Here is an 18,187-nt window from a genome sequence, read left to right as displayed (position 1 = left end):
TCATGTCACACAAATCGATAGATTGGGTGACGAATTAAAGTCGGGCCCAAGATCAAGTGCGGACAAGGCTAGGGGATGTCCCTCCACTTTCCCTATCAACTCGACTCCCTCGGAAAGTGTCTACTCATAATTGTAATCAAACCTGACACCCATCAGGCGACCCCTTCGTTCCCACGCACCCACTATGTAAGCGGCTTTTGGGTAACGCCTCAATAACATTTTCCGCATTTTGCCTTTGTGCTTTGCGGCGCTTTAAGCCTGCCCCCGGACCCGGATGGTCGACCTTTCGGGCCGTCTGCGGTTGGCTCAGTTTGCGGCCGTAATTAGGTTTGCGGACGGTGGTTGAATGTCCAGGTGAAATATGACAAAATAGCCAGCGATTGTTAACGAGTTTAGTGGACAAATCCTGAGTATAAACGAATATAAAGGGCACACAATCCATGATTGATGCAGTTGAAAAAGTTCGTCCATTCAAAAGTTTATCTTGCATATTAAACCGTTTAGTCTGCGAGAAAAACTTTCATTTGCGAGTCAAGTCCCCGCAGACATTCTGCTTTTAAACTTGTATCTCAACCGCCCATTCGGTTGCGGTTATGGCTGCGAAATAAGGGGGTTGTGCACGCCTGATTGTTTGAAAATCCATTCTGACGGACGATAAACGCATTTGCTGCTCCACATTGCGTATACGCCGCGTGCACCTAATTGACTTAACGTTTTGCGGTGCCACGCAACGTTGATGATCGCTGGTGGAAGTTGTGGTGGCGTTAAGCTAATTATTAATTAACCCATTAAACAATGAAATCCACTCAGAGTGCCGCTGTGCCACATTAAACAGCGGGCGCACGCGGCGTATGCGCAATGTGCGCCCCAAAGTTTTCAACTCAAGTTCGCTGGGAAGACTGAGGAACGATTAGCGCTGTGAGCAGTGAGCGACTCGAAAGCTTAATGCACAAATTTAATTTGAGAACTTGGCAATCTCGATTCCACTGGCACTCAGGCTGCCTCCTCCCGGTGCCTGGCTGTGTGGCTTCCGCCTTGGATCCTGCTTAGACTTATCCCGGCTCTCGCTTTTACCCCCACTCCCTGGGACTGCAGCATCATTACCAACTACTTTGTGGTCTCGCTGGCCGTCGCCGACATGCTGGTGGCCCTCTGTGCGATGACTTTTAATGCTTCCGTCATGATCTCGGGCAAGTGGATGTTCGGATCGGTGATGTGCGACATGTGGAACAGCTTCGACGTCTACTTCTCCACCGCCAGCATCATGCACCTCTGCTGCATATCCGTGGACAGGTGAGTGCGGTTTACCTTGCCATGGCTAATTGATTTAACTGTTGAGCATCAAGGGAATAAGTATAAGATATTTAATAAATGCATTACACATACCTTAATTACTATAAAAAGTGCGGCCAGCAAAGGTCGTATAAGAAATGTAATAAGTGCAATGCACGTACCTTATTAAGGAATTACTTTTACATATAAGGAGAGGTGGCATGCAATTGAATATTTATTTATATTCTTACTCTGCGGCAATTTTTTCAATATTACTTTTTATTTCTTTTATTGGTGCGCCTAAGAGTATGCTATGATAAATTGGTACTGCCTACTTTTAGGTGTGTATTAGGTGTGTTAGATCTTTCCACGACCTATTCATATATCGATATTAAATAATACTAATCCTATATATAGTATTTAAAATTGTGAATTTCCTACAAGAAGAGGTGTCATGCACTTTAATATTTAATTATCTCATAAATGCGCCTATGCTGCAATACAGTTTCACCGCATACTTTTAGGCACCTGTGTAAGTTATTGCCAAGACTTATTAATAAATAGTACGCATTTTTTCCAACATAAATTGTATTTCAAAGTATTTCCTCTTTCTACCTTCGTATAGATACTACGCCATCGTCCAGCCACTGGATTATCCGCTAATCATGACGCAGCGGCGCGTGTTCATCATGCTCCTGATGGTGTGGCTGTCCCCGGCGCTTCTCTCGTTCCTGCCCATCTGCTCCGGGTGGTACACAACGACCGAGAACTACAAGTATCTCAAATCGAATCCGCACGTGAGTAGCCCACATAAGCCCCGCTGCCGCTTAATGCATCTAATTGGACAATTAAATTCACCATTAATGCGATGTCCCACATTAAGGGCTGCCCTGCCCCCACCAGATTTGCTCGGGAGGTTGCCCCCGGTGGGCCTGCATTATTTATTCAATTTTCTAGCACATCAAACTAATAGAAAATTCTAATTTAGTTGAAACGGTAGCAAAACGGTATCGACTTTGCATGCATTTTGCATGGCATCTCGGCCACGTGGGCGTCTGTGCCTTTGACTTCTCCCCGACCCACCTAAACGGAAATTGATTTATGTTTGTGGGTGGCTGAAGCAGTTTTACGCCTTTCAGGCTGCCAGCCGACAGGTAGCATATTTATTACCCCATTTTATTGGTTTTCCCGGCAAATACTTGGCAGCTCCTCCGGGGGATCTACCACCACATATATATATGTGTTTCTAGACGTCAGCAGCTGCTGCTCCCACTCCAGTGCGGTGGCTATCATTGCGCAATAAAACGCTGATGTAGAAATAAATGTAGGTAATTCCATTCCGGTTTGAAGGCAGGCTGTGCATAATTTTTGGCTTTGCCTCCAGTGCCACCGACGCGGAAGGCCCTTTGCATACATTAGCCGCCGCGAGTGGGAGGGCTCTAATTAGTTTTACTTGTTTATGCTAATAAGTGTCAGCGCAGGAGACCAAGCGTACTGGCCGTAAATCCGATTAGATGTCTTCTGGTGGCCTTTTGTCATGCCACCGCCGTAATGCACGGTGTAATTGAGTTTTTATTGTCGCACTTGGCATTGCATTGCCCATACGCAACGTTGGCCACTGCCGGGCATTGCGCTCCATTAGGGCTCGCCACTGGCATTCGGCCATGGTCCAGTGTCCATTTCGATTTATTTATAGTCGCTAATTGAGTTGCCCGTCGTCGGTTTCGATTCCGATGCCAATTTGCCGTTTCAGATATGCGAGTTCAAAGTGAACAAGGCGTACGCCATAGTCAGCTCCTCGATGAGCTTCTGGATCCCCGGCATCGTGATGCTCTCGATGTACTACCGCATTTACCAGGAGGCCGACCGGCAGGAGCGCCTGGTCTACAGGTAACCACCACCAGCCCTTCGAGTGGCCCATTCATTTGGCCAGCGCCAATTAACGCTAATTACTTGTGTGTGTGCCCGGCAGATCCAAGGTGGCCGCCCTGCTGCTCGAGAAGCATCTGCAGATTAGCCAAATTCCCAAGCCGCGGCCCAGCATCCAGGTGGAGCAGTCGACCATCTCGACGATGCGGCGGGAGCGGAAGGCCGCCCGCACCCTGGGCATCATCATGAGCGCCTTCCTCATCTGCTGGCTGCCGTTCTTCCTCTGGTGCGTATGCTTGATGGCCCAAATTGGGCGTAAATACTCGTATCTCTAATGCTCTGAAGCCGCAGGGTTGGGGGGTTTTCAATTAAGTCGGGCTTGCTCGAAATATTTTTTTAGGAGATGGTAAAAGTACATCTAGAATTTATCTATCTGAATATTAAAATATGCAGGGTGTACCTGATTGGTAACATTTTATATGATATTTATTACGCAGTTTTAAATAGTTTTATATAATTAAACTTTTTTACCAAAAGAGTATATAAAAAATATACAATATATACTTGAGTATACTCATTTTTCGTCAGGATGTATTTTAAAAGTAGTGGTTATTTTATTTCGTATATTTTCTCAATACTTAGGTGTTTTTCAAAAATAAAATAGATGATTTATTTCAGTCCCTTAATACATTTTAAGAAAATAAAAAAATAGGTTTATCTAATTTTAATTATAGGATTTTGTTAGGGCAATGCGACATATAATAACTATAAGAAATTCGAACTGAAGGCTTAAAGTGTTTTTTCCCTTATAATAAAAGAATTACAGTTCTAGTATCTCAAAAACAAATTGAATACAACTTGAAAGTGAAAACTAACCCTTCTCACCCTCCACTCGCCCCTAATTGAATGCCAGGTACATCGTATCCTCGCTGTGCGATAGCTGCATCACTCCGCGCCTGCTCGTCGGCATCCTGTTTTGGATCGGCTACTTCAACTCGGCCCTGAACCCCATTATTTATGCATACTTCAACCGCGACTTCAGGGCCGCCTTTAAGAAGACCCTCAAGGTGAGTTGCGGGCTGGCCTTCGAGTAATTTGCATTTATTTTCGACTTCGACATCTTGATGGGACTTTTATTCTATTCAATTTCGCTTTGTTCGGGCATCCAAACTGAATTCTCTGCACCACCTTTAGACTTAGTACAGGGCTTCGGCCACCGCTGCAATCGCCAAGGACAGGGCCACCGCCACCCCATCCACCCCATGCACAGAGGCGGCAGCGGCAGCTATATCGACGGCAATACCAGCTGGCAACACGGCCGCGAGTGCGGCAACAGCGGCGTCCAACCGAAGAGGCTCACGTTTAGCGTTTATTTTGGTAGCTATTGGCTCAAGGATGCACAGAGAACAAGCACATTATAGTTCAAATTTCATTTACAAACAGTTGAATAGCTAGTTCTTATGTATAAAATAAAATATTTAATAGTTTAAAAATCGATAGAGGCATCTTTACTACTTTACTTTATTGGATTTCAATCATTTTATTAGAAAAATCCTTACTTATCTAACTATATTTTTGTCAGCTAAATATCTTTAAGATGCAAAAATCCTGAGATACCAATAAGAAAAGTAAGCCGTGCTTTTTCTCTGTGCAGTCCTGTGTTCAGCGGAGAGTGTAGACGCGTAGCGTTCATATTAGCTGATTGAAATGCTTCATCTACTGGTTGCTAAGCAAGAAAAATAGCTTTTCCACTGCCTGAAGAACTGAAAACTCTGCACGTTCTTTGCTCTACTGCTCTACTGCTCTGCCTGCCTGCGCCTGCTCTCTGTCTCTCTATCGGTTTCCTGCGGGACGGGATTTTGGGGCCAGTCCCGGCGTGGGCCTTCTAATCGCTTCAACACTCTGCTTGCCACTTACCACGCATACAGTACACAGTACCATCTACAGCTCGAACATCTACCATCTCTCCTTCCACGCACAGTGGCGCCCACTGTGCTGCTTCGTTGCCTCTGGCCCGGCGAAAGCTAAGCGCGCCAAAGTATGCAACAGAAGCAGAAAGCACAAACGTAATATTTAAATTAAAACCGAACCTTTCTCTATACGTACGCCTCACTCGCACACCCACACCTCCGCCACACAGGCGTAAATGCTGATGATGAAATGTTATTCTTTCTCTAAAAATGCTCCCTTTTATGCTGCACACTTTGACACACCACCAACACCCAGACACCCGGGCACACGGACGGGTCCTTGTTCGTCCCTTTTTTCCTACGAATGCGCGGCCTTTCATTTCGTTTAGCATTTTTTGTGCGTGTGCTTGTCTCTTTTGTATTTTTTTCCCCGGCCGCCCTTAGCCTTTGTTTTTTGTGTGTGAAACCAAATTGTCACAGACATGTGCCGCCACCGAACCCAAGAACCCACCACCCCCTCCCCCGGGGCCGCCGATTGTGGCCCGTCCCACGCGGCGTATGCTTAACCTCTGAGTGCTGTACAGTAGCGAGCTAACTCTATTAAGTTACCACACATAGCGAACTCTAAGCGAAACGGGCGAGACTATGTGGATCCACTGATGGCACGGCCTTGTTTCTCCCCGCAGAGCCTCTTCCCCTACGCCTTCTACTTCTGTCGGCGCAACAGGGGGCGGGACGACGACCGGGACCTGGAGTTCGGCGGCCCCAGTCGGCGGGGCACCAACGGAGCCCGCGCCGGCTCCGGCTCCGCCGAGCTGCCCAACTGCGTCAACTCGACGGCCTCGTCGGAGATCCACATGAGCGTGATGCGGGCCCGCCAGTACGCCGTCAACGTCACGCCCACCACGGACGCCCAGATGCAGCAGCTGCACCCCCTCTACACCAACTAGGACGCACTTGATCTCAGCTCCTGTGCTTCACAACGTCTGTTCATGAGTGCGCAGTGCTCTCCAAGTGTTCTCCAGAAACCAGATTGCCAGCTCACAGATACACTACTCGTCAGAACGAAAAAACATTCCTCAAAATAGCTGCTAAGAGGGCTAAAAAGAATTTAACCACAGGCAAAACAGCTAAAGCAACAGCAACAATACGACAATCCCACAGATTATAGAAAGCCTTCAAGAACAGCAAATTGACGTGCAAAATGAATTGAAATACAAATAGAATTATTTCGACATACAATTTACTCCGTGACACGTAAATTGTCAGAAATTTCATAGAGAGGTGTTTATAAATGCGCATGCAGAATAGATATATGAATTGAATGTTTGATATACGTATATAAAAACAAAAACGAGATGTTAACCCAAAAAACAAATATGAAATAATACTCTGAAGTAAAAAGTAAACAGAAGCCATAGTTACACTGTAGGTGGAAGGTCTGGTTGAAGAGTTCTTTTGTCCAAAATATTCGTTGATAAATGTTGGATTTTTCTATATGTTACTTACTCTAAAAACCCGTCGAAGAACAAGATTCATTTAATATGTGTTCTACTTTTATTCGATTAGCGAGTAAAGACTGATCAGTAATCAGTGACTAGTTTGATTAACTCATGTTGTAAATATTCAAGGCACTCAACCAGGTCTTTAGTCTACTGTTAGTTACCTAAAACTAAGGTTAGCGAGGTGTTCTTATTTTTCGTATAACTCATATACTCACTTCTCTAAAGGGATTGGAGAAAGTTCATTTCGATCAAGACATTAAAGATAATCTACGCCATTAAATTAAAATCAAAGTATATATGACATAACACATAACCAAAGAGAAGATTCATTCGTATGCTGTAGCATATAGAAGCTAAAGCACTACTAACATATCCGCTGGGTCTTTTAGCCTCAACCTTGATGTTTCCCGACTCTGAGTCCCACACTGTTGTTGTAGTCAAGCTAGCGCCTTAGGGCTATATACTATATACGATCTATACCTGTAGCCGAGTACTTGTGTACCTCCCCTCTGCAAATAGATGCAAGCGACCTTCCTGGAACTGTTTTGTAATCTTTTGAGCAAGTGTGACTAATTCCTATATCGCTACTCTCTTGCCTGGACAATCTTAACGAAGCACAATAAACTAAATCCCCAGACTCCAAGCCTGTTTAGTTGACTTTCGCTTTCGACTCGAAATTAGCTGAGTAGCAGATATAAGAGAAATTATCAGTGACTGCCACGCCCCGCGCCGAATTCGTCGCCGCCCTTGCGCCCATAAATCAAAGGTGTTTCTGCGGAAAGCTGGCTGAAGTTGTTTGCCCAAAATATCAAACCGTGCAGAAAATATATGTACGACATGCATAAAACGCCGCCGTTTTCCTGCGATTCACAGTCATTATTTAAAGCGCCGGCTTAAGAGCTCACCGCCGCCGACAAATGAGCATCTGCCGTCTCTGTCGGCGTGACTACCCCTACTACCCCTAGAACACCCTACTCCCCCGCCCCCAGTGGGCGTGTCAATATTTGCTTTATTTAACTCTCGACGCTTTGTTTAAACTGCGGAACGCCCACGAGAAAGTTGGCAGGCGGCGCGTTGATAACATTTGAAATGTAGCCAAATATTGTTAACTAAATTAGCGTCGAACGATAAGAAGGCGAAGTACAAAACGCGAATGCTCTCTAAAGTTTAAACAGTTTTGCATTGACTAAAATAACTTGAATGTATTTATTTGTGGTACCTGCGTGATTTCATTGTTGCCACAAGTGTTTCCAGGTGCATTGCACTTTAGTAGAAGTTGCAATCGTTGAACGAGGAAGTAAGAGTATCTATCTACAACATAGAATTTGTATGTTGTGTGTAATATTGTTATTAAAATGTAAGCACTTGCAGTTTTTAAGTTGTTCATTATATGTTATTTTACATATTGTATTCAGCATCTGTATTTCAAAAAGCTGTATGAATTATAAATGTATTTCCTCGTTTTCAAAACCCTTGTACCCCTAAAATGAGGGTACTTTTCCGGAGAAGTACGGCGCGTGTCCGTAAACCACCTGGATCACGGCGGCCATAACAAAAACAGCCATAATTAACGAAAATACGATTTAGTTTAACCGCAAATTGGCATGTCAACTCAGGGGAGCATGTGACTCTCGAATGAAAACAGACTAAAAAGTGGCGCAAGTGTCGAAAAGTAAATAATTAAATAATGGCAATTAGGTAAAGCTCACGACGATTACAGTCGCCCGGCGAGGTATGCTGACGAGTCACTCCATGATGCAATCCCAGATAAGTTGACACTTCACGCACATTCCAGATAAATCCCCGAGTCCCTTGGGTGACGATGACTGGTGAAACACTTCTGCCAGCGACTGTAGTACGATCTTATACGACTGATTCATTTTATTTCGTTTTCCTACGATGCGATAGAGATACAAGGTACCTAAGACGTAACCATAACAGCTGAAAGAGGCTCAATGTTCAAACAAATTTACTCATGCAGATGCACTCCAAACAAAAATCGAAGCCAAAACAAGTTAAATGTCCAACAGAAGCGCCGAGCTGAAGCTTATTTTGTAACAGAAACACACACTGAGTGTCTAATAATAATGGTAGTCGAATAATTGTTGAATATTGTATGTATTATGCATGTGAATAGTTGAAGTCAATGCCATGTAAAGCAAAAGTAAATAAAAGATAATTTTAAAATCAGACCACATGGAGGTAATGAAATATTAATGCGAAACTCATATATTCATAGCTAACTCGGCCACACGGCATTAAATACAAAACGCAAATAACGAGCGGAAAATGTTAATTAACTTGTGAAAAACATTTACAAACCACAAAAAAAGAGAACAACTAGCACGGATCTTGTGGTCGATTGTCGGTCAATTTCGGAACTGTACGCAGATACCTTCCAAGTTTCACGAGCAACCATTAGGCGAAACCCCTCGACTTAAGTAAATGTTAACATGTGCGTTTTTCAGTGGAAACTATATTAAATTATACATATATATTTATTATACAAAGGGATATGTTTACGGTGTATGCATGTATTGTATATAGTATCGCGATACATATAAATTAATGAAATGAAGCAATTACAATCGTATGGAATAAAGTAAAGGTAATAATAAAAAGGTTCAAAACATCATATGAGTTGCTGCCTTTCATTTCCACCCCACCCCATCGGTTCCCACGACGAACTCCACTCCGGCTCAGGTAGAGATGCGATGGATGGCCGGCGGCTGCTGTCGCTACGAGTGGTTGTTACTCCTGTACGTATCCCTAAACTTCTTCTGAATCAACTGATATGCATTGTAGACCCTGTTGATTTACGACCGCCAATCGTCGGCGATAAGCCAGAAGCAAGAACGAAAGCAAATCGATTTAGTACAGGAAGTGTTAATAAAACCCAGTGGTAACCAACCTCTCTTTCGCCGCCTTGAATGACTTCTTGCGCTGCTTGAGACACGCCTTGTCCTGGGCGGCATCTGGGTTGGGCAGATCGGTGGGCGATATCATGGTTATGTTGTCCGGGTGGCAGAAGAACGCTATGGAGTGCCGACCGCGGGCCCGGATCGTTTCCTGCTCGGGTATGATCACGCGGTGTTGCTGGGGGTGTAGTAAAATGGATTAGAGGGATTAACTCCACTTGAAACTAATATTAGTTATAGGTTTTAGCCAATCTGTATGTTGACAATAAGCAATAAGGAAAATTAGCTTGTTATTAAGTCAATATATCAAGCTTTAGTCCAATACATTAATCACTTTATAGCTTACTAACACGTTGTTTAAATACATTTTATTTCCAAAACAGATTGAAAGCTGTTGGAACGTTATATTTATAGCTGTATTCAAAACAATATAAGCGTTTCAGAATGATAAGAAAGCCAGGTGTACAAGCACTTAAGTAAGAAACATTTTTACATCAATCTATGTAGGAAATTGAAGATACTTTCTTATCAATAAGAACTTCCTTTATATTATTATTATTATCTTTTATTTATTATTATTACACAACTTTTAGCTACTCACCAGTGCGGGATACCGCCCCTGTGTCCAGATGTTCAAGATCTCGCCGCAGTTGACGAGAATGGAGCCGGGCAGGTGGCCCACGCGGTTCCACTTCTCGCTGCCGGGCAGCCTCACCTCCAGGCCGCCCTCCGAGTCCTGGGAGAGCAGGGTGAAGGTGCCGTAGTCCACGTGCGGCGGGCACTGAATGACGGCTCCGCTGCCCAGCTTGTGCTCGAACAGCTGGCCGTTGGTCCCGTCCACCTCGTTGAGGTCGTCCTCGTCGCGGGGATTGTGCTCCGGCCGGAAGTCCGGCTGGTTGGACAGACAGCGCTGGTAGCTGTACTGGCAGCGGCCCTTAATCACGTCGTTCTGGCCGGGCTCGTCGTCCACGATGGGCGGGTAGTAGAGCATGCGCAGGGAGCTCATGTTGTCATGGTCGCCGGACAGCATGTGCGAGTGCTTTTCGAGGAAGAAGGTGTGCGGAATGTCCAGGGAGACGGCCAGGGCCTGCAGGATGAAGCTGGCCAGCGCCTTGAAGTCCGTGGCCAGGGTGCTGATGTGGTCCGCGAATCCCGGCAGCGGCTCCTCGGGCAGATTCTGGGCGTTCAGTGTGCTGATGTTGAAGGCGTGCCGCAGCTCCGGGGCCTTGCCGTCGAAGCGCTGCTGGCCGCGGCTCACGTAGCCGTGCTTGTCGCCCTCCGCGCGGATGTAGTGCTGCCTCACATCCGGCGGAAGGTCCACGAAGTCATCCAGGTGGTCCCAGGCAGTCTTGAGCTGTTCCAGGGGGAAGGAGGAAATTCCAGATTAGGTGGATTGTTTCATTTTAGATTTTACCATTATATATTTAACAGAAAACTAGTGTGTCCCATTTTAATAACATATTTTTATTCTGATTAAGCAAGAATGTTCTTAGATGGTGAGCTTTCTTTGAGCTTTATCATCAGCGGTTCTCGGAATTACGGGTACATTAACCTTGAAACTGTTTTACTGTTTAATCTCTCTAGAGATAGGGTTCCCCCTGGAATAGGAGCTATTAATTTCAACTCCTATCATGCTGATATGAAAAGCATATATATTTCCTTACTGAGATTTTAAATTTACAGATAGCTGGGTAAGTTATGACGCTATGGTTATTTTCTACTTAAAGTCAGAGATTAAAGTTTGTTCATTGAGTAACCAATGCATTTTAATATTCCCTGGAGAACTGATCTGGAGATTCTTCGTATCCAACCACAATAAAATTTTAATTTAAATAAAATGTAAATTATTAATATTATTAGTATTACAATTTAAATATTAAAACCTAACAAACCGAACTTATATATTATTCGTTTATTATTCTTCAGTCTCACCTTCTCGTCCGATATGCCATGGTTGACCAGCAGGGCCATGCCCTTCTCGGAAAGGGCCTTCTTCAGCTGGTGGCCCACGCGGTTGACCACAGACTTGACCGGCACCTCCTCGATACCTGAAGCGAAATCGGGATAAGAAGAGATTAGTGGGCGTGGGAATAGCCAGCGGAACTGCCACTCAATCGCTAATTGTTTTGTGGTCGTCGGTTTATGGCCACCCGAACTGTTTTCCACCTGGCCATCATAAAGTGTGGGCCTGGTTTATGGCAGATTGTTCACTCCGTGGCCGAGGGCAATAAATAACTGTCTCGCGGGCACTTGGCCGATGATTTGAATGTCAGGGCCCATTGAGAAGTGTGGCTGAGAGGCGTCCACATCCACGTGCCGCCCACCGAACACGTAAGTCCCCCACTCGGACGAGATAATCGGGCACTTGGAATCTTGAACAACCCCCTATCGCAGCCATGGCAGGCAAAATGCGAAGTCGATAATGTGCACAGCCCAATGCAATAAAGGTAAATGCAATCAATTTCAATGCAACGAAGGCGGCATTGACAATGCACGCGGAAAATTAAATAGAAAATGCGCGGAAAAGCCGCAGCGGATGTGGCTGCGGTCCACCCCGCCGACCGCTTCGTGCGCCAAAGATGGACTTTCAACCAGATAGGCGGTGCCTGATATCTGCAGGAAGGGTGTAGGGAACCTCCCCTGCCAGAAACCTTGCACTTACTCACCGGGGGACAAGTCATGAATGAAATCGGGGAATGCAAAGCAATCAAACACTGCCACAGAGCCACACCGGGCGTATGCGCAATCTATAAATAGAGTTCCCCGCTGGCGGTTACCTTCTGGCTGCCTGCCCTCAGCTCCCCATTTGGCCTGTGACGCACTGAACCCGGTTGCGATAAGGGTTTTTAGAATTTCAGCACTTAGCATTTCACAAATAATAACAATTACGCCTCCTTATCATCTCATTCCGGGCGAAACGAGAGCCCTGTCGCCAGGCGGGAAGTACTCGAACTCGCACTCGCACTCGTAATATCATTGTTATTTGCCCAACTGGCGGGCAGATGATGATGCGGAATACTGATGAGTCGGCGGAGAGGTCAGTCGGGCGAACCGAATGATTCCAATTGACGCCACCGGTCAGCCAGCGGATCGCCTTTCCTTTTCATTGGGCGGCGGTCCAGTTGAGCTTCGTTATTTTCCGTGCGGATTCTCGTTTTCAGCTGGCATGCAATTCAATTAGGCGGCAATTGGGATGCGAGTCGCTTTTCAATTTGCCGTTTTTCGTGGTTCCCGGCCAGCTAGTTGTCAGTGCTAACTTGTCGCTAATTCAGCTAATTGAGTCAGCGGATTCACTCGACTCGCTCGCCGAGGAGGCCAAGCAGCCCGAAGATCAACTGCCAGAATTTCTCGACGTCTCGACTTGTTTTCCCCATGTTTCATTGTGTTTTCCCATTTGATTGGCGTCCGCTGTACAAATTTATTGCTGAAATTGATTGGCTTTTATGCATTTATGGTCGGACATCAATTGCGGGCACGCGTTAAGCATTTCTATAGTTTGTTTTCGACGCCATTTGATTCTGTACACTTGTAATTCAATTGCAATGGGCAAACGAACTCTGGTTCCACTGGGAAAAAATGCGAGCCCGTCACGCGGATTCCATATGAACATGTTAATTAAATTCTTGAGCTTTTTTCTGCCTCTTTTAAATAGGAATTTCTACATACCCATCATGCGGGAATAACCCCTTAAACAAGGCCCTCAAATAGATCCCAAATTACCACTCGACTCCCTCGGTTGATTTAACTCGATTCAATATTTATAGACCCATTGAGCCCGCATATATGTACGTGGCAATTTAGTTGCGGAATTTCGCCGAGAAATATGGCTGTGCAGTATAACTTATTTATAGAAAACTGAATTGCGGCCATTGGAAGCGGCTTTAAGTGGGGGGAAATGGCTTGCAGATGTCGGGCTAATGGAAAAACAATTTCGATGGCATTGAAACATGCGGAGAGGAGTCAACGGCATCGCGGTAATTGGCCGGAATAACATTATCGACTGTGAATTAAAGCTAGCATCAAAGTGTTGGAGGCTCCAGCTGTCAATTCGATTTGTCCAGAGAACTCAATTCAGGTGGCGTGTGTGGGGGGTCAAGAGAAATCCGCCGGCGATTTCTACGTATTTTCAGTTGGCCACAAACAGGCAAAACGCGATTGTGGCCATTAAACAAAGCGCCAGGCACGTCGGCCGGACCAAGAATCAACAGGTTTAAGCTGGTTTCGATCGGTTGTGGTTGTGGCTGTGGCAAAAGCCCAACTACTTAGCATGCCCGAGCCGCCGTTGGCCCCTCTCGACGCTACGCATTTCGGTGGTATCACCTGTGGCTTCCGAGTAAAACAAGGCGAGGTCCCCCAGTGACGCTGGGCAGTGAATCCCCAGAGTGCCAAAACAAGATGCGTCACGGAGCGGCCGTTTCCAAACTGGTAGCTGGTCACCGGCGGTGTGTAAATAAAGCTGCAGCGATCAAATAATGCCCATTGCATTCACAACAAAATCAGGTTTCGTAACTCAAACAATTGTAAATACTTTGAGGCGTCTTGTTTGAGTTTCCGCACTGACTACAGTGACATTGGGCGCGTAGAGATCAAAACATTCCACAAATGCCACAAGTACGCGTTCCAATATAGTTCAAAAACCTCTCCAACCTCTGAGGGGCGCACAAAAAGCAAAAAACATAAACAAAACAAAGGGGAGAAAAATCCAATTGAAGTTCCGTTGACATAAAAACGCCGCAAGGCAGCGATTTAATTGCTTCTAGCTGCTTTGGGGGTCAATGGCTCCGGACGGGCGGGAAGGTCGAGAGAGTGCTTCCACCAAGGCCAGGCCGCACTGTACCGTACCCTCGGCGAAGCTACGGCCAGATAAGCAGGCAGTGCGTATGCGCCACCTCTCCACGGCGCATTGGAGTACCCTGCCTTCTGGAGGAGGAGAAACTGTGTCACGTATCGGCGGAGACCCAGTTAACACAATGGGCACGGCTCCGAAATAGGCAAATGGAAAATTTCGGGCTGGCCCAAAAAGGGCAGAAGAAACGCCGCGCAGAACAAACAGAGCCATTAAATCTGCTGGAGCGGGTTTGAACCCGGTATCTTAGAGGTTATCCACACAGCTCGTGGTAATCTGGGCAGCACAAGCACAGCGCACGATCTAAAATGTATTTCTCTTCATCTTTGAGATACACAATACTAACTGAACTACTTCAATTATTATTTATCACACTAAGCTTGTAGAGTTCCCTTAGCAGTATGCATTATTTATAAGCTTCCACACATGGATATAAATATTTATAAGTTTGGTTTATCACACCAGATCGATCTATAAATGTGGAACTGAATTTATTGAGCACTCTGTGTTTTTAATGAACCACAACAAAGGAAAATCTCCACCGTTTTGGAGAGCAATCACTCGGACATTACTCATGATTTATTATGGTAGTACCAAGAATGGCAGGCTCCCATAGCGTGATACTGGCCGGGTTTTCATGCACATAAGTACTCCATAGATTAACTATCTACTTTCAATTAGTCGACTCTGAACGATAAGGTATACATTCTACGTAGTTTCTTAGTCAGATTTCTGCCAGTTGACTCGAAGATCACATTTGCATTTTTCACTCGATTCCGCTGAGAACCCCAGCTGCCAAAGATCAGGTGTCGGCTGCACAAGTCCGTAATTACTTATAATTAACTACGACGTAGCTACTCCGGCAAAATTAAGTAACTGCAATTAGGGAAGCCCAGTAGCCCTGAACAATTGGGAATAGTCAGCCGCACAGAACTGTCGATGACTCATAAGCCCAGCTGACGGCGGAGTTTTCAAGTGCACAAGGAAAATACTAATAGTAATAAATATATTTTTTATATTTGTATTGCTACTGAAGAAATCTTGATTCTATCAAAATACTACACTTCCCAGCTGTTTAATTTAAAAGTGAATATATGACTTGGACCATCAAAATTCCAAGGAATGCTATTTGAAGTGTGGAATATGTATATATACCATCATATCCCGAGTCCATGATTCATTGGATTTTTAACATTTTTTTTTAATGTTTAAGTTGCTACTGAAGTAATCTTTATCTATCAATATTATACACTATATATCGGTTTAATTACAAAGTTAATATATGACTTAAATCATAAAAATTCAAAGGAATGCTATTTGAAGTGTGGAATATGTGTATGGACCATCATATTGCGAGTCCATGATTCATTGGATTTTTAACATTTTTTTTTAATGTTTAAGTTGCTACTGAAGTAATCTTTATCTATCAATATTATACACTATATATCGGTTTAATTACAAAGTTAATATATGACTTAAATCATAAAAATTCCAGGGAATGCTACATATTTGAAATGTTGAATATGTTTATGGACCATTATATTGCGAATCCATGAATCATTGGAATTTTAACATTTTGTTTTGCTGTTTTTATCGTAGTTCTTGGGAATTTTAATGGTGATATCAGTAGCTCTCAGTTTTTTACCATCAGAAGATTTTCTATGCTAACCAGAAAGTACTTCCGCTGGTAAAACACAAATTGAAGAGTTCATATAGTAACTTTAGAATTACGATTCATTTTATAAAGAAAAACCCACCGAAAATATTATAGAAATAAGTTGAAATTTGTTTCCCCTGGCTTTTGTTTGCACAGATGGTTTCCATTTCACAACAAACTTAGCCGTGAACGTGGAATAGAATTTATCGTGCCCGGAGACGCCTAATCATTTCCACCTCTCCGAGACAAGTCGCAGATAAGTGTTATTTTTGAATGGAAAAACCTGCCCATTGATGGCCGGGTGCCGCCTGTTTCTCTCCGTGCACGAGCGCTGGCCTAGCAACGGGTTGGAGTGGCGATCAGCCGCCTGCTCTAAGGGGTGGCGCTAGGGGGGACTCTATGGTGTACACACAGGGCCTGTGTGCACCCAGATGGGGGCACTTACCACAGTGGGCGAGATCGATGATCGGCACCACGCTGCGCGAGAGGAGCGTGTCGAGCTTGTCGTCGCTGCTCTTTGTTTTTATCATTTTGCGGGAGTGGTGTTGGCGGTGGTGGTGGTGGTGGAGTCTTCCAGAGGGTCTTCGCCGTCTAAAGTTCTTTGGTTTCCGATTGTCGCAGCAATCGAACACTCGCCGCGCTGGTGCTCGCTTTATCTTTATCACTCGGGGGACTCACTGGAGTCTCGGCGGCTCCGGGGACGCAGTGCACTTCCAGCGGTGGCAGATTAAATAAAACTGAATGACAGCAGCGCCCGAACTCGATTATTAGACTGGTTATGCCGGGCGAAAAGAAAGAAAACCAAACAATCAAATCGCGCATCCGAGGGTTTTATTTTTGTTTAAATTTCGTGTTTTGTTTTTGCAACGGCTATTGTGTTTGTTTGGCTGGCAGGCGAACGCTTTGACAGCAGAACCGGGCATGAGGGGGGCGCTCTGGGGTTTACGATCCGATACAATCCGAAATACGAACGGCTGATTGGGTGGTTGGGTGATTGGCGATTCTAGAAGGGCGCGTGGCGGACGAGGGGCGATCGAACGATCGCGGCGCGCTTCTTGAGCGGTCTGTTCACCCGTTCTGCTTTTCGGGGGGCTCTGGGTTCTGGGTTCTGGGTTCTGGGTTCTGGGTTCCAGCGCTTATCGCTGCCGACTGGCTACACCTTTGCCTCGGTTTACGATTTTATTTTGCAAAGCCCACTGATTGCCAGAGGTGTGTAAGGTGTATGGGGTGTACGCAGTTAGATAAAACCTAATCAAATCAAAAATTGTGATAACTAAATTAGCACTTGTCGTGCTGGGGGAGGGGCTGGGCGGTGCGGGGCCTCGAGCTCAGTACTCGAGAGACCACACTCCGGCTTATGGTGAGCAGGGCCGAAAGGTGAGACCATCCAGAGCCGTCAACAGGTAGCCCCGTCTCGGTTTGCTTTTGCAATATTTGCGATGGCTATTAACGTGGCTCAGGCACAGGCACAGCCATACACACAGATGTACACTTGGGCATGAGCGAGATACAGATACTCCGCTCTGGCTTGTATCTTGCATCTTATGGATCGCATTGGTTGTATCTGGCAGATCCCGTTTGCCGCCTAACGGCACTCGGTCTCAGGTGTGAGCCCTCCTGCCTGTCCCTCTTTTCACCCCTAAATGAACCAGCTGAGCGATCGACCGCCGCTGTTGCCAGGCGGCTTGTTCGGGAAATGCCGGATGAACAAAGTCTGGTCTTTCAGTCTGCCAGTCTGCACTCGGCTCTGAGGGGTAGGGTTCGGGGTCGGGCCTCAGGGGCTTAAAGATACACATATATGTGCCCGGGGCATGAGTAAGCGTTCGCCTCGCCTTTCGTTGCGAAAACACTACGCCAGCGAGCAGTCACTAAAACTACTCGAAGCGCCTATTCAGCTGAAATGCTGCGATCTAAGCCGAGGGATTTTGCTTACAGTGAAAACTCGCTTTCTTTTTTCGCACAGGTTTCGCTTTTCATCGAACACCCGACCCGACGAGACGACAGCGCACAGCGCACAGCAGTTGGCCAACAATCTACTTAGTCAATTTTCGTATCGCCTTCTGATGCTTTTTTTGCACACTTTCCATCATTTTGTAACACACTCCGCTCGCGAATTTAACCTAGATACACCTGAACTGGCGCAGAGAGGAACGGCGTCTGTCTCAACTCGAAAACATTCGCGATCCGCGATCTTTGGCCGTTTCGAATCG

At 45.5% G+C, this 18,187-nt stretch overlaps 2 protein-coding genes across 2 annotated transcripts in view; one reads left to right on the top strand and one right to left on the bottom strand.

The window, feature by feature from the left end:
* LOC108031562 (octopamine receptor beta-1R) overlaps positions 1-9,193 on the top strand; it is a 25,989-nt gene extending 16,796 nt beyond the window's left edge. Inside the window, exons 3-8 of the mRNA XM_017105108.3 lie at positions 1,096-1,293; positions 1,898-2,069; positions 3,026-3,162; positions 3,245-3,427; positions 4,055-4,208; positions 5,738-9,193. Of these exons, the coding sequence (XP_016960597.1) occupies positions 1,096-1,293; positions 1,898-2,069; positions 3,026-3,162; positions 3,245-3,427; positions 4,055-4,208; positions 5,738-6,001 (1,108 nt within the window). The 3' untranslated portion in view covers positions 6,002-9,193. The remainder of the gene's footprint in view (positions 1-1,095; positions 1,294-1,897; positions 2,070-3,025; positions 3,163-3,244; positions 3,428-4,054; positions 4,209-5,737) is intronic.
* On the bottom strand, positions 9,013-18,187 carry LOC108031563 (uncharacterized). The gene is made up of 6 exons (XM_050888393.1): positions 17,911-18,187; positions 16,423-16,749; positions 11,407-11,522; positions 10,076-10,828; positions 9,468-9,652; positions 9,013-9,364 (listed from the first exon to the last, which is right to left on the bottom strand). The coding sequence occupies exons 2-6, from the start codon at positions 16,505-16,507 to the stop codon at positions 9,295-9,297; spliced, it is 1,209 nt and encodes a 402-aa protein (XP_050744350.1). The 5' UTR covers positions 16,508-16,749; positions 17,911-18,187; the 3' UTR covers positions 9,013-9,294.

This window comes from Drosophila biarmipes, chromosome 3R (genome assembly GCF_025231255.1).
Source record: "Drosophila biarmipes strain raj3 chromosome 3R, RU_DBia_V1.1, whole genome shotgun sequence".
Taxonomy (NCBI): Eukaryota; Metazoa; Arthropoda; class Insecta; order Diptera; family Drosophilidae; genus Drosophila; species Drosophila biarmipes.
This window is presented reverse-complemented; position numbering and strand designations above follow the sequence as displayed.

Coding starts and splice junctions, on each gene's coding strand:
- LOC108031563 (XM_050888393.1), bottom strand. CDS start 16,507: ATGATAAAAACAAAGAGCAGCGACGACAAGCTCGACACGCTCCTCTCG. Junction 10,829..11,406: donor ATGGCATATCGGACGAGAAG/GTGAGACTGAAG, acceptor CCCCTGGAACAG/CTCAAGACTGCCTGGGACCA. Junction 9,365..9,467: donor TTCAAGGCGGCGAAAGAGAG/GTTGGTTACCAC, acceptor GTAAATCAACAG/GGTCTACAATGCATATCAGT.